A 15,912-nucleotide genomic window follows, 5' to 3' on the forward strand; every position below is an offset into this window, starting at 1 on the left:
CTCTGGTGGAAATGTGTAATTGCACACAACATGCGGAAAACCCCTACCCAAAGTGGATGAATCTGAGGATGTGAGTGAGTTATCTACTATTGTCATCAGTATAATGTTGATTATGTATTTGAAATTTAAACATTGAGTCTGACCTTCATTTTGAGCCTAAGCATGGGACATTAATACTTAAAGTCATAAGACAGACTCCAAGATACTCCCTCAAAATCTCAGCCACGTCTGACTTTTAAACTGCTAAATCAGGCTTTACAGAGCAACTCGCTTCAGCACACAGACATTATACTACAGTATGTAATACTACATCTTTTATTTTACCAAATGTTACATAATGCAGCTTAAAAAAAACTGTAGAAATATTATTAGTGTGCACTCATAATAATGCACAAATGCAGCTTGAGTAACAGCGCCCTCTTGTGAAGAATCTTCCATGAGTGAGTGAGTGAGTTACTTGATTAGTTACTTTGTTAGTTACAAGCCTATGAGATGCTTCAATTCCAATAAAAACAGAACAAGCTTCATCCCATTCCCCGCCATTCACCATGGACCGTTCTCAAATCATGCACGCCGGCTGAATTCTCATCGTTTATCGAACCGTTAGTTTACCTAGTAGCGGCAGATGGGTAAACTCCATTTGCCTGTTTATTTTTAGCGCATAAAGGTGATTTGTCTGGCAACACTCAGATCCTGAAAGAATCTAATGAAGGTCCAGAGCGTGAGGTAACCATGGTGATGCGAATCGCAACCTGCGGAGGCTCCTGTGCTGGTCATTGTGTGTGCAGCTTTGCCGTGACAGAACGTTCTTAATCAAGGACTTGGGCTTTCATAATCACCTCTATTCACCTCCATTCAGTTCAAAAGCTTGTGCTTGTCTGACTAGAAAGCGCGAAGGCCCTCCAGAATCAGTCAGAATGCTCCACTGGGGAGCTCGTGCTTATTCGCTTCGTGCCAGCTGAAATTAGAGTCTATTGATGTTTGACATGATAGTGAGATCTTCTAGTGAAAGAGATGTTGTTTGATGTCTTAATTGAGAGTGATAGTTGTGAGTGTTTGAGAGCTGCTTGTAGATACGCTTCACACCACCAGTCAAAGGTTTGGTCTTTGATTAAATGTGTGCTTAAAGCAAATCATAAAGATACAATCCTAAAAGCTGTTTAAATGCTTGATTTTTTCACTGCCCATCCAAAAGTATCCAGACACCTCTGTTAATTAATGAGTTCAGCTTCTTCAATTGTGCATACAGCTTGTAAAGTCCCCATAGAAAAGCACTGACCAGCAGAATGGGACACTCTGGAACAGCTATACATGAGCCTTAGGTCACCATGCCCAATGCCAAGCGTCAGCTAGAGGGGTATAGAACTCCCCCCCCAGCACTGGGCTGTGAAGCAATGGAACTCTGGTGTGATGGAGCTCCATCCAGCAGTTCTAGGATGAGTTGGAGCACCTGACCGCACGAATGCTCTTTTATCTAAATGCAATCAAATCCTCACAGCATTGTTTCCAACATGTAGTGTAAAGCCTTCCCAGAAGAGTAGAGGCTGTTACTGCAGCAAAGGAGCACAAACTCCCTGTTAATACTCTTCATTTCAGAAACATTGGATTTGCTGGTGTCCAGAAACTTTCAGAAGACGAACTGCTACATATAATGTGAAGTTTTTAGTGTCCACCATTTATTTGCCTTTATTACAGCTGACTTGCTTTCAGTTTCTCAAAGAAATCAGCCATTATTTTTCCACACCTCCAAAGTTCAGTCTTAGAAGTTGATTGCATTTTCTGCTTCTCCCAATTAAAGTAATCCTAAACACATTCAGTCTGGACTCTAAGGTGGCCAGTGCATTGCATCAGTATTGCTACTTCTTTTAATTTTAACAAATGTGACATAGTGCAGCTTTCAATAACCCAGAATCAGATAATATCCAAAATGAAATACGAGGATGGTTAAAGAAGAAAAACATAAATTCAGCATAACCCATCTGCAGGCCTTTGTTGCCCATCGTTGACCCTTTGTCCGTCCAGTCTATGGTTTAAGAGGACTTTTAAAGGAGGTAATCAGAGCTGGCCCTGGTCTGGGACAAAAGCCCAGTGAAGAGATGAAGCAGAAGCAGCGACTGTAACAGTCTGTACTAAGTTCAGCGCCGCATTTATCTCAAGGCCAGAGATGAATTGTAGAGAAAGCAGCGGTGTTACATAAAAGAAATGGCCCTTTGAATAAATCATGTGCTCTGCTGAAAGGCCTTTGTGAGCCGTGGCTTTACTTTAGGGCAGCAGCAGCAGAGCAGGAGAGCAGGGCTGACTGTAAATGCTGCCACTGCTGCTGTTGTTGTTTGCCTTTTTTACTTATCATGAAACTGAGTGCGTTTACTTGCAGCACAATGTGCTGTTGTTTTTGAAGGGTGTTGTTTTCCATGACCAGTAACTGGACATTTGTTCTGTTACTTGTACATTATTTTGTATATTGCATAATCTGGAGGTCAGTATCTTTTTATTTTTACTAAAATGAACACTGACACCATCACTTCCGTACCCGATGTGCTTGGCGAATACAAAAAGATTGTGATTGTAATTATTTTACACTTTATTTATATACATACTATCAAAGCTGCTTATCCTCCAGGGTTGTGGGGGCAGCAGGAGCCTATCCCAACAGTCATTGGGCGGCGGGCAGGAAACACCCTGATTTCAATGATTGTCTGATACTGACCTCTAGTGGTCATTTCAGCCTTTTTCAGGCTTAGTCGTCAATAGAGAGGCAAATTACTTAAAGCCCACATGGAAGAAAAATGTACATATATTTGCTCACATTGGATATGATGGCCTAAAATATATGTGCTAAATATATTTAACTACCATTTTTCTTTGTTGAAATATGTGCCAATATATGCAAATATATGTCAATATATTGGAATATACACTGATCAGGCACATTATGACCACCTCCTTGTTTCTACACTCATTGTCCATTTTATCAGCTCTACTTACTATATAGGTGCACTTTGTAGTTCTACAATTACAGACTGTAGTCCATCTGTTTCTCTGCATACTTTGTTAGCCCCCTTTTACCCTGTTCTTCAGTGGCCAGGACCCCCATGGACCCTCACAGAGCAGGTACTATTTGGGTGGTGGATCATTCTAAGCACAGCAGTAACACTGATGTGGTGGTGGTGTGTTAGTGTGTATTGTGCTGGTGCGAGTGGATCAGACACAGTTGTCCCTGATGGGTGTACTGCACATGTAGGTCAAATATACGCAATATTGTCAATTGTATGGAAATATATAACAAGCTTGCACATATATTGTGTCATTTTAAAAATATATGCAATATCTGTGGTGTTTTAAAATATCTGTGCTAAATATATTTAACTGTTCATTTTTAATTTAAATATATTTAAATATATGCCAATATATTTAAATATTTTAAAATTAAATTCAAATATTGAAATATGCACTAGTGCCCATTTTATGGCTATATGCAAATAAATTTCAAACTTGACAAATATTTTGTAAAATATACTGAATATTTCCTTTGCATATGGGATTGCAACTAAAATTGTGTAATATCTTTCATGTTCTATGGGAGTGAGTGTATATTTACTCAAATTAAACTGTTTACTGTAGGATCTATCAATCAGAATTTTTATTCTGGGTGTTTTATTCAGAATATGGTTCTCTTAATAGGTCAATGCTCTAAAATGCTCCAGTACAGACCACTGATTCACATACATCACCAGTTTTTATAGCTTGAGGAGAAAAATGCAGCCCAGCATATTTATTTGTCATTCATATTTCATAGGAGACTGCTCAAATCGGCCTCGTCATCATTTTATTCACGCTGCCTTGAAATGAGGCATCATTATCATAAATGCAGCATTTTTCATGCTGAACTGATTTCTACACGAGGCTCACTCAGCACCTGATTTCATAGCCTGTTTGAGTTTTAATAGACTGATAAATAGGAGAGATAGATGTTTTGTAAATGTATATTCAGTAATAGTTTATGAGCTCACTCCTCTGGGTGATGAAGTCTTACAGCAGCATAATGGCCTCTGCTTCTCCAGCATTAGAAAGGAACTTAAAAAAATGAATGATTGTAAAAATGTTTTACTTATCTCATTTATTTATTTCTCAATTATCCATGCTGGTAAAAAAGGAAAAAAAGGTAAGAAAAACAAAAAATCTGGCAGCAGTGGTGCCAGACAAAAACCCATTAATTAACAGTAAAAGTGTGTTTTCTCAGTCATGGTCAAAATCTGTAAAATTACAGTCATTTAGTTTTTCAGAAATGCTGCCCTTTACCACAACTCAACAATTTCACCAGTGTAACTAGCAATTCTGACACAGTATTACCATAATAATGACAGTGAAATAATAATTAAACTCAAGTGCAAATGTGAAATAAAGGTGATCATTTGTTTCTGTGAATTTACATTCTATTTCTGTAAATTGACAAAAAAATACAGTGTATATATGTGGTTTATTTACATGCATTTGACTTTTTTTTTACAGTATTGACCACTGAATTTTACAGTAAAATGACAGGGAACTACTTTTGTTTTAGTGCTCTCAGTTTACTTTAAGCTCACAGAATTCTGCTGCAAGTCTTAACAGAATTCTCTGTAACAGCAGGTTTTCAGTGGATGCATTTCACATGTATTTGCTCAAAGAGGAATCCCACCAATTTTTCAAAACTTAGACCCAGTGAACCTGCATGTCTTTTGAGTTTTATATGTACTGCTGATGATGGTACAACAGTGATGAACCTGAAAACATAAGTTCTCTTCGGGAATTAATTTGCCTAACAACAACACATACTGCCCTGCATGTGTTTCTCCATAACGAATGTATTTAAAATAATGTTTTTGCCAAAATCTTATCTCAAAACTATCATAAAACAGTGCTTCAGACCTCAAGCAGCTTTCTGTGAGGACGATTTTAGAGGCCTTACACTTCAGACTTCTGGTTCCTGTCACTATCACTGTAACAAATTCTAACCCCTTTCACATCCGACTGCTCTGAATGACTTTGTCTGCATGCTATTTAATAATGTGGACTTGTTTAAAACAGTGAAATTCCACTTTACGGTATAAGTAAGTAAATAGTCCTCTTTGCTGCTGTAAACAGAGCTGAACACTGAAAACGCTGAGAACAAAACAGCCAGCAGGGAGCGCCGTTGAGCTAAGATGGATATACAGAGGACTATTGGAGGCTATTGAAGTTATACCGCTCTTAAGTTATACTCTCTTAAAAAAGATGCTTCTTCAAGGGTTCTTTAGGAAAGACAACAGTCCTATACAGAACCATGAAAACTCAAATATCCGTTTGCATGACTAATGGGTTCTTTGCATTGTGAAGTGGTTCTTCAGATTGATGGAGAATGTGTTGTATATGGCTTTATATAGAACCTTTGTGAAAATGGTTCTATATAGCACCAAAAAGGTTCTTCTACTGTTACATGCACAAAAAAATGTTCTTCAGGGGTTCTTTAGTAAAGACAATGGTTCTACATAGAACCATGAACACTTAAAGAACTCTTTGTATGCAGAAAGGGTTCTTTGCATCATGAAATGGTTCTTCAGATTGATGGAGAATGTGTTGAATATGGTTCTTTATAGAACCTTTTTGAAAGGTGTTCTATATAGACACTAAAAAGGGTTCTTTTACATCTACGCACTTAAAATTCATGGTTCTTCAAAGGTTCTTTTGTAAAGAAAATGGTTCTATATAGAACCATGAACATTCAAAAACCATCTGCATGATTGAAGTGTTCTTTGCATCATGAAATGTTCTTCAGATTGACGGAGAATATGTTGTAGATGGTTCTATACAGGACCTTTTTGAAAAGGGTTATAACACCAAAAGTGTTCTTCTATTGTCATAAGCCTGACATCATAACAACAGAAGAACCCTTTTTTTGTGCTTTATAGAACTATTTTCAAAAAGTTACTATATAGAACTGTCTACAACACGTTCTCCATCAATCTGAAAAACCATCATGAAAAGGCAAAGAACCATTTAAGCATGCAAAGTGTTCATGGTTCTATACAGAACCATTGTTTTTAACTAAAGGACCCTTAGAGAACCATCTTTTTAAGACCTGTCAATCTGTCCATTAATTTTTGCCATATGCCATATAACTGGTCTATAACCAAAGCTGGGCACAATTACGGGTAAAGGAAACAACAAAATGAGGAAAAGTAGTTTAATAGATTTCACCCCCTTACTGGTTTACACAGAACCACTTAAAGATTTTTAAAGCGCTGTACAAAAAGAGGCAAATGTCTAATTCCCAATCTAAGACATGTCTGATCAAGCTGAAGTACGCCAGAATGAACACAGACAGAGTGGCAAAGAAAAATATAAACCGTTAATAATACTGTTAATACAAATAAATTGCTTAAATACAGTGAAAGAATAGACACATTACAGCACTGTCTTTTTCAATAGGGTTACTGACAGATATTGTAGCTGAATGAAAGAACTGGCTACACAGCAGTTTGTTGAATAACATTAACGCAACACAGCAGATGTACGTGTTAGCAGGACAAACAAAATATGAATATGAAATGTAGATGGAAATGACCAGCTGCATTTACAGCTGCTCAAAACATCCTGTGTCTTTTTTAGCTTATTGTTATGAAGCACTTCGCTCTTATTGCTCAACACTACCTGTTTGGTCGACTCTTAACTTAGATGTAACACATGTACATCGCCTTCATTGTTACGATAAATAAAATAACACAGAATGATGGACATTAACACAGCAAATGTGTACTGCTTGAGTAATATGTTATTAAATAGAAACTCTTTACACTGTAGAAACCAAGAACACCTTTATAATAACTGTTATTGTGCGCAAAGTAAAACCTTTGGAATGTAAAATGAAAGATGTGGTTAAATACTGTTCAGAACAAATATTTAATCATACAGTATATTGCTGGTTATTTGAGTCTCACTTCAGTCACCATACATTATACAGAATCTGACCTTCCTAATCCATTATAGTCTTCTGCTTAGGCACTATGTGCCTGAAAGGGGAACTCCACCAATTTTTAATTCTGCATGATTTCATTGTTGCGATGTAAACAAAGTCATTTAAAGTGGTTTGATATGAAATGGTTCAATGTAGAGAAAGTTTCCTTACAGTGGTGGTGATAGGAACCAGGGGTCGCCATGTCCACAACACAAATATAGCCATTTTATTTACTATTCAAATAGTCAGTGAACCTTCAAGTGTCTTCCGAGTTTATATGTAAAGTTGAAGATGGTAAAATAGTGGAACATCTGAAAAAATAAATTTTCTTTGGGGACTATTTTGTACATGAATATATCCCTCCGCCAGGAATGGATTAAAATGAATGAATTAATAAGACGTTTCAGAGCAAAACTTTGTGAAACGGTGTCTCAGACATCAGGCAGCGAATTCATAAGCATTTCATGTAATAACTTTCTGTGTAGGAAGCTTTTAGAGGTGGATGTTAGGTTCCTATCACCACTGTGAACAATTCTGACTCCAAGTTTCTCTAGAACGGAGCACTTCACACCAAACTACTCTGAATCACTTTGTTTACATCTCAACCATTTAATTATGTAGAAATTTTGAAAAAAAAGGTGGAATTCCCCTTCAGTGTGCCTTTGATAAAGCCACCCATATTCTTTGTAACACTTTTCCAAATATCAGACCATGTTACTCAAAACTTTTCGTTTCAGCCTGTCACGATGAGCAGACAAAGATTTCCATTTGCAGTGGCCCAGTTATCCTGAGGGCCCTGGAAGCCGTCTTCATGGGCACCGAGAGGAATATGAAAGACTCCATCCAATTTACTGCATGCTCATTTCTCCCAGATGCTTCCACGCTTTGATATTCCTTCTGTGCAAGCTCGCTCCTCACAGCTGAGTGGCACATCCTTTCCCAGCAAACTGCACTAAGATCAGTGATTGTCAGAAAATGAGTGAGGGGCTTAAAGGAATACATCCCCCCTCACAAATGCCAGCGTAGCTGATGAATGAAAACTACTAAGGATCAGAAAGCATCATAAAAATGACACTGTGCTAACTGGTCCCCGAGATCATACTCAGGCAGATTAGCTCTGAGTGAAGATTTTTTTTCTTCTTCTTCTCACAAACATGATCCAGAGTTGCTTGTTCTCAGGAAAGAGAAAGACACTGTGCCTGGAAAGGAAGGAAAGAGATGAATAGAACATCCTGGGTTGCGTAAGAAGCATGCTGAGCTTCCTCCACTCTGTTTCAGAGGCACCTGCTGTTGTCAGAACAATGTCCAAGTTGTTCTCTCAGATGATTACACAAAACTCTGTTTATGTTGTGTTATGAAAAGTCCATTGTAGACTGGTATACAAATCCGTGTACTATAAACTCTACATGCCTAGCAAGAACAAACAAGTCAGTTCATATTTGCACGCTGGCTTGTTTTGAGCAGCCTGGTCGATAGCCGTTTAGTTTCAGGATTAGCTGAGTGCATTGTTACCTGGTCAGAGCTGAAGTTAGTGCAGTAGTTCTCAACCCTGGTGTCTTGCTTTCTGGGTAGTGTTCAGTTACACTTAACAAACTCCAAAAGAAAGTGGTACGCATCCTTGTCCAAATCTGCCCCATTCCCAATATTACGATGAACAGTAACCAATAAACGCAAGTGCCAAAAGTGTGGAAACAACATCTGCCCATTATCCACACCTTTGGGATAAAAGTTTTCATTATTACACTCTGCTACAGTGGCATAACTAAGATCCAAATTATTTCAAAAATTAATTTTAATAAATAAAAATAGGACAATGTCATTTGATTGTTTACTCACTCAAAGAAGTTGATGCTTTCAGGGCATGACACTCCCTCCACTAGTAACTGATGTCAATTGTAGAGTTATTAATCATAAATATATCCTGCTGCAAATTGTTGCGCCTCAGTGGAACGAACTTACCCCCTTGAACTTTACACTGCACAGTCACTCAGTTCCTTCTGCCTTGGTCAGATAATATGCCCCTCATGAAGTAAAAATGGGCATAATTATAGAGAAATCTGACTGGGTGCCACCAGCCTGGTGAAAAATTTAGCAGAAAAGGATATTGCACAGAGTTAGCTCAAAGCCAAAGCCCTTGAAAGCTTGCACTTTTTTGCACTAATTGAGAACACATACTGACTGCATTTACTGATTGCTCCTCATCAGGAAATTAATAAAAGCGCAAACATATTCTAAATATAATTACCAATAGAATTAGTCCACTTTCTCCCGAACTGTGTTAAGTCCAACTGACGCTATCCAGAAATAAACTGGCCCATGGAGCACTATAACAGGTGTGGTACAATATCTGACTTAATCCTAACATCTGTCATCGGGACAATACCAAGGGCGAGTTCCACAGTGTGGTTAAGTGTACTATTTTAATCTTATTCATCTTACGCTTGCTTCACAATCATCAATGGAGCAAAATGAGCATTGTGTTCAGCAAGATGTGAGTCTTCAGTGGACAGTGCAAACTTTCACGTAATCTTTTCTATTATATAGAAAATATACTACTACACATGATTAGTGGTAAGAAAGGTCAATATTCCGGTCTGAATACTAACCCATTTTTGGCAACCTACCAGGATCAGGCTTTTTTAAAAGAGCAGAATATCGATAATATTGTTTTCTTTACAACTCGGATTAATGTGGCCTTTATAAGCAGTAACAAAGCGAAAGTGGCTAATCCTGAAACACACTGATCAACCAAGGCAAATACAAATGTCCTTCTACTCCCCTCCAAAGTCTATTACTCCACCTTCACTTAAGCGGCTCATATGGTGGATTTTGCCGCCGGACTCGCGCCTTGCGGTTTTCTGATGTTTGCTTCCACTTCAGTGTGCGCAGTTTCTGCTGCCTTCGTTTCTCACGATACCACAGCTGCTCGCAGTACTCATCCGCTGTGAGCCCACCGACACCGATCAGGTTCAGCTCCTTCAAGCTCAGCGGCAACGGCGCATGGTTAGTGGCCGGCCTGGAGGCCAGTGCGTGCGGTTCATTGATGACTCGCAGCTCGTAGCGCGCCAGCATGCGGGAGAATAACCGCTCGTGTGCCGTGCACAGGTAGAGACCAGCATCCAAAGAGGTGATGTGCTGCAGGAGGAGACCACGGCGGGTGTGAATGACGTTATCTTCACCAGGGAGAAGCTGCGAGACACAGAGAGGGAGAGAGAGAGAGAGAGAGAGAGAGAGAGAGAGAGAGAGAGAGAGAGAGAGAGAGAGAAAGAGCACTTTGCAGTGAGCACTGAGGCAATGATGTGTTCAGTTATCACAAACTCATGAATTTCCAATTTTACCACTATGAATTTGCACTAGACCTGGCAATGGCATGAATGGTAGAGGTAAACTCAAACAAATTCCGAGTCAGTACATGACAGTTTTCTAAATTATAAGTTGATAAGGACTGAACACAACATAAAATCACAAAATACTATATATATTAACAATGTACTGGTTAATTAATGGATACTATAATGCATTTGAAATGTATTTTGAACACACTGCTCTGCAGAATTTATTATAAGAACATATTTTCACAGCATTTCACAAGTTGCTGAACATATTTCATTAAGTATTGTTTGTATGATTGAATTTAAGAATGGAACTGAAATTGATGTCAGCAGGAAAAGATATGCAAATTAACATTTTCATAACATTGCATCATTAGTCTGTGTTGCATTCACATGGTATTCATTATGAGGCGATATTCAGCACATGTATGCTGTCTGATTTTTGTGTGTTGAGGGGACTGACCTCCCTAGTGGTCTGAGTGTGGCTCTGCTGCATGACCCATTTGATCGTTGCCTGTGGTGATCGTGGCATGCACTCCAAGAAAGTTGAGTTGCTCTCGACTGCATAAATCATCTTCAGCTCAATGTCCTCAAAGCCTAAAAAGAATTTCAGAACCAGATATATTATTATTATTATGAGACCAATCAAAGGCTTAGATGTAATGACCTTTTCAAAACTTCTGGGTTCATAAACAAGATAAAACAGGCACGAGGATAACAGCAGGGGCCTGTCTTACGACAAAAGATCACTTTTTACTGGGCAACATCACTATGGCAACCTGCTCTGAGGCAGGTTAGGTTTAGGATTTCGAACCATAAACAGCATTTTGACCTATCAGGGTGAACGTCTGACCAAATAGGACAGCTTTAAGTTTTTTTTTGGCTCACTTGTTTTTTCTTAATGGCACCTGTGGTGTCAGTTACAAGAAAAATATCATTATTTGGCACAGGAGACATAGATATCAAGAATATAATGCAATTGTTATTCCAATAAGCCCTGACATGGTGGCAGTGGCAACAGCTTTTTACCATTGTAAATGCTTTACTTTCAACACTTTTTCGTGGTTTTGTAGTTCCATCTTTGAAAAAACATACGTATCATGCAACCCATGTATCATGATTGGCTTGTCATTATAAAAATCACTCCTTTACATAAGAAACTAAACATGCGGTTGCATTTGTTAGGTTTTGTAAAGCTGAAACTTAGTCAGGAACCCGTGCTGAACATACTTTGCGAGATCTGTTTCCACTGTCCATAAAAGGAAAAGTTAATAATAAATTTCAACCCCTAGAGGGCGATGTGTACAGCTTATAGGGATATATAGGGTGATTCTATGTTGGTAAAAGGCAGTGAGTCACATGCGTGAGTTTAGAGGAGGGTGTTAAGATTTATTACCATCTGCTAGATCTTGACACTGGCTCCAGGGATCCCCATACCTCACATCCTGTCTCCGGGCGCGCCTGCACAACGGAATCGCAAGTCTGTCAGATGGTTCTTCACAATGAATGTATTTATTATTTTAACAGCAAGCAATTTTTGAAGTGTAAGAAAAAACATGTATGGGTCCCCACCCATATCAAATGTCAGAGACCACCATTCATTTGTTTAATTTCTAGTCTAAACCGCTATTAAGTACAAGTTCAGTGACAGAAAAAGCAGAACGCATGTATTAAGGTAAAAAATTAGAAAGAAACCTCAACAACTAAATATAACACAATTTTTTAAAGTATTTAGTGTGTCCACTCTGTTACCTTTATTACAACTTTTATTGTTTTCAGGAGACTTGCTTTCAGTTTTTTAAAGAAATCTGCAGGGGTATTTTTCCGGACCATTGTCTTGAGAACAACAACTCTTTTAATTTTTTTTTTTTCTTTTTTATTTCCTTTTCTCAGTGAGGGCTTCTCCTTTTCTGACCCATAGTGTTGAGTTTTCTTCTCACAGTGGAAGAATAAACAGAAACACCTGTTGCATGAGTGTCCGAAATCGCCATTTACACAGTACCCTTTACTAATTTTTGGAACTCTAGTTTCGGAAACTCCTGTTTTTCTACTTATTTTCCCTTCCTTGTGCAAGTAAAATATATCTAATCTCTTTAAAAATATCTAATGAAAAATAAATCACTTTTACTTAATGGATGCTTTAAGGGGAAATTAAATAAATGAAGGGTGGCTTTTGCACTCTACTGTGTATAAAGAAAGAAAAAAATCTACAATAATGTAACATATAATCATGTGCCTGTTTACACATCTTTATTAAGCAGTCATAGTTTTCTAATCACGCAGGTTATCAAAACACATACAGTCAACTTGTGTTGATTCAAGACGACTGTGTTGTTAGTTCCTGTGTTGTTTGGTTCAACTCTTTACCAGGAATATAAGCATTCGCTAACAGAAAGCATGGGAAAGTAACATAAATCCAAATTTAACTTTGCATTTAGGGTTGCTTCCATTAAGACTATTGGCACAGACCAGGCTTCTTGTAGTTTTATTGGGTTATTTGAGGTCACTGTGGTTTACTTAATCATAACTACAGCTCCTACTGCCTGGAGCATCACATCCATGTAAAACAGTGGTATACCGCAACCTCTTACGTCCCTTACAGAGAAACTGGCAGTTTTCCATCTTGTTTATGTGCAACAGTAAACAGCTGCATATAAACAAAATATATTCAACTGAACATACTGCACAGGAGATTATGAGGGTATGACGCAAGAAGCAGAGATGTTTGCCTAAGGCAGAATTTCAGCATACACACTCTTCAGAAATAAAAAAATAACCGACTGAACGCTGCATACAACATAACATATTGCACAATGTAAATGTTCATAAACACTGACAAATGTCTTATTGGGCGCACACTGGAAATGTCACATAACAGTGAAACAAATACCATATGTCTATAAAAGGTAATGATATTCCACTGTACCTCTTGTTACTGGGCGAAATAGCTGCTACAAGTGGTGCCGTTCCAGGCGCAGTAAGGGTCTCTAGCCAGGCAGCAGTCTGCACATGCCTTCCCATAGAGTTCACACCGCTGCAGAGGCAACTGAGCCACCTCCTTATCACTGCTCACAAACAGCACTTGCTAAAATAAATAAATAACAAAAAGACAGAATTAATTTTTAAACTATTAATTCCACTTTATTTCTATATTATAATCTTTTGTGACCAAATATTATTGGCTTTTAAAATCACCAAAAGAAGATTTCTGACAGTGCTAGTTCATCTCAGTGGAACTTTAAAGTCTTTATCAAGATACAAGTCTAGAACCATTTAACACTATATTCATTTAGATGTATAAACTAATATAAATTAAAATACAGTTACATGTCTGTTAACTGCAGTGCAAATTTAGAACAATAGTTCACAGTTACTACTGAACAACTCTAATAAAAGCTATAAAATATTGGCCTAAAGAACAGTTATGTTTCACTGAAGGAGACCAAGCCTCTATCTATCTAAAGCTTTTTCCATTGCCCCTAATCTCCCAGATAGGAAGTCTTTAAACACTGCTAAGCACTACCTTCAAATGACCACCCACAGAACAAGCCTACATACCCGCTTGGTGGACAGCTCCATGCTTAGTATGGGGCTCTATGGGATGAAAAGAAGAAAACAAAGTGTCAGCACACATTAAAATGGCCACATAAATCACCTACCAAATCAGGGAGTAGGTGAGGGGGGACACGCATTGCTGGCACCGAACAAGAGGAGCTCATCTTAGGCTCTTGTGCGAGGGCCAGGCTTTTCCGGCTCATTGGTTCATTTCTTCTCTATAACAGTGGTGGCAAATGGTCCTTGACTCCTAAAACAACTCTCTCTTTTACAAATGGCTTGGGGTGGGTGGTGACTGATAGACTACTATCATATGTCTCCAGTGCCAGAGGCATAAGAGCCAGAGGCAGCAGTGATGGCGAAGAGCAGTTTTTGTTGTAAGACACGCCGATTCATTCTTTATATTAGCAATCTGGGGGCTTGAATGAATGAAAGGTGCTTAGATAGTTATGTGTCCCAACTGTGTTTGCGAGTGAGGGTCTAAATCTTACAGAAACATTACAAGCTACTTTATTTCAGTTGATCTATCCATGTTCTGCCCAAAAATATGTTCTTTCATAGCTCCTTTTAGCAGATAGGTCAACCTTAACAGAACACTGGCAATAATCCCACTCAACCTAATGAGAAATTGTGGCGTCCACATACGTTTTTGTTAAAATAACTACATTTCAAAGCAAATTCTATGTTGTTTTTTCAAAAATGCCTAGTTTTGATTAGTTATAGCAACTGGATGTGGCAATTGTAAATAAATGCAGCTATAGTCCAAAGTGAAAATTTAGGTTTTTTAGCAAAAGTTGTGCTCCCCAATTTTGAGGTTTAATGCATTTTTTTCAATGTTCTATAAAACCAACCTCACACAAAAGTTTTGCATTTGAAAAAAAATCAGTGGATTTTTGGGCAGAGCATAAATAAGTTAGTTTATTTGGATTTCAAGAAGAAAGGCAAAGACAGATCAATTCTGCTGAAACATCCACTTCTTCCTTAAGTTTCTGGGCACAGCTTCCAAACGCATCATGGTGTTAGGGGTTAGAGAGAGCATTCAACATGATTTTCATCATCTTACAATGATCTTTGTGTTAAGATGCTTTTCACTCTCACCACTGGTCTTGTGAAAAGTCTGCAGCTCATCTACTCCACTGGACATCTCCTTGGCATCTCATATTAACCCAGATCATTTGTCCTCATTTACTTCCCGTTTCATGTCCCCAGGGGAAAACTAACATGTTGCGCGCTGTTTAAAAGCTTGAACGAATGATCTCTGTACTTCTCAGGCTACGTAAATAAAGAGGATCCCCTCTACTCGCTTGTTGCCCAACCGCCAGCCCCTTACTCCTGTTCCCTGGGTTTGGTCAGTCGCGTGAAGAGCCCTGGGAAATATGTAAACAATCTGTTTTTCCTTTTAAGAGGTTATTTCTGCTGAGGAAGCTGTGCTCTCACATGGAAACTACCAACAACCAAAGCCTGTGGCCAAAGATCATGTGGCAGGACAACAGATAGCATGAAGACACTTGAGAAAAACTTCGCTATCAGGTTCAGCGTAACAAAAGTATGGCCATACTAAGTTACCTGAAACACATCTAGCTCTTCCAGTATGATTTCCTCAGTTTCCAAATTCTCCTTGGGGATGGACACCACCTTCAGTACTTTCCCGTCATCTAGAGACAGATACAGGTATCAGGTAACAGCACAACACAGATGTTTAAGGACCAGGGCATAATGATTACACAGTAAAACCAAGCATTACCTCAATCTATCACATGCAGGTTTTAGGTTTAGAAAATCAACATTTTTCAGTGTACATTTGTGGCCTTTTTTCTGTGATAAAATTATTATTATTAGCAATTATAAAACTTGCCTGAAAGCATGTTTCAAGATGAAATATAACTACAGTCACATTACCATTCACCCTATCCACCCTCCTTATACTCTAGTCTTAATACTGAATTTAATTCTACCGTTTCCCTCAGGTTCCTATAACTGTTTTGAAATATCTCCCACACTCCCATCTCTCACAGAAGTAAAAACACCTAATAACAAAAAATAACACAGAGC

General features: G+C 38.4%; 1 protein-coding gene across 1 annotated transcript in view; it reads right to left on the reverse strand.

The window, feature by feature from the left end:
• Nucleotides 1-7,109: 7,109 nt before the first annotated feature.
• The window catches only part of si:dkey-49n23.1 (semaphorin-3D), a 55,648-nt gene continuing 46,845 nt past the window's right edge, over nucleotides 7,110-15,912 (reverse strand). Inside the window, 7 exon segments of the mRNA XM_036559434.1 lie at nucleotides 7,110-10,162; nucleotides 10,769-10,902; nucleotides 11,702-11,766; nucleotides 13,232-13,248; nucleotides 13,250-13,390; nucleotides 13,864-13,899; nucleotides 15,427-15,515. Coding sequence (XP_036415327.1) covers nucleotides 9,776-10,162; nucleotides 10,769-10,902; nucleotides 11,702-11,766; nucleotides 13,232-13,248; nucleotides 13,250-13,390; nucleotides 13,864-13,899; nucleotides 15,427-15,515 — 869 coding nt within the window. The 3' untranslated portion in view covers nucleotides 7,110-9,775.

Source organism: Colossoma macropomum, unplaced genomic scaffold (assembly GCF_904425465.1).
Source record: "Colossoma macropomum unplaced genomic scaffold, Colossoma_macropomum, whole genome shotgun sequence".
Classification (NCBI taxonomy): domain Eukaryota; kingdom Metazoa; phylum Chordata; class Actinopteri; order Characiformes; family Serrasalmidae; genus Colossoma; species Colossoma macropomum.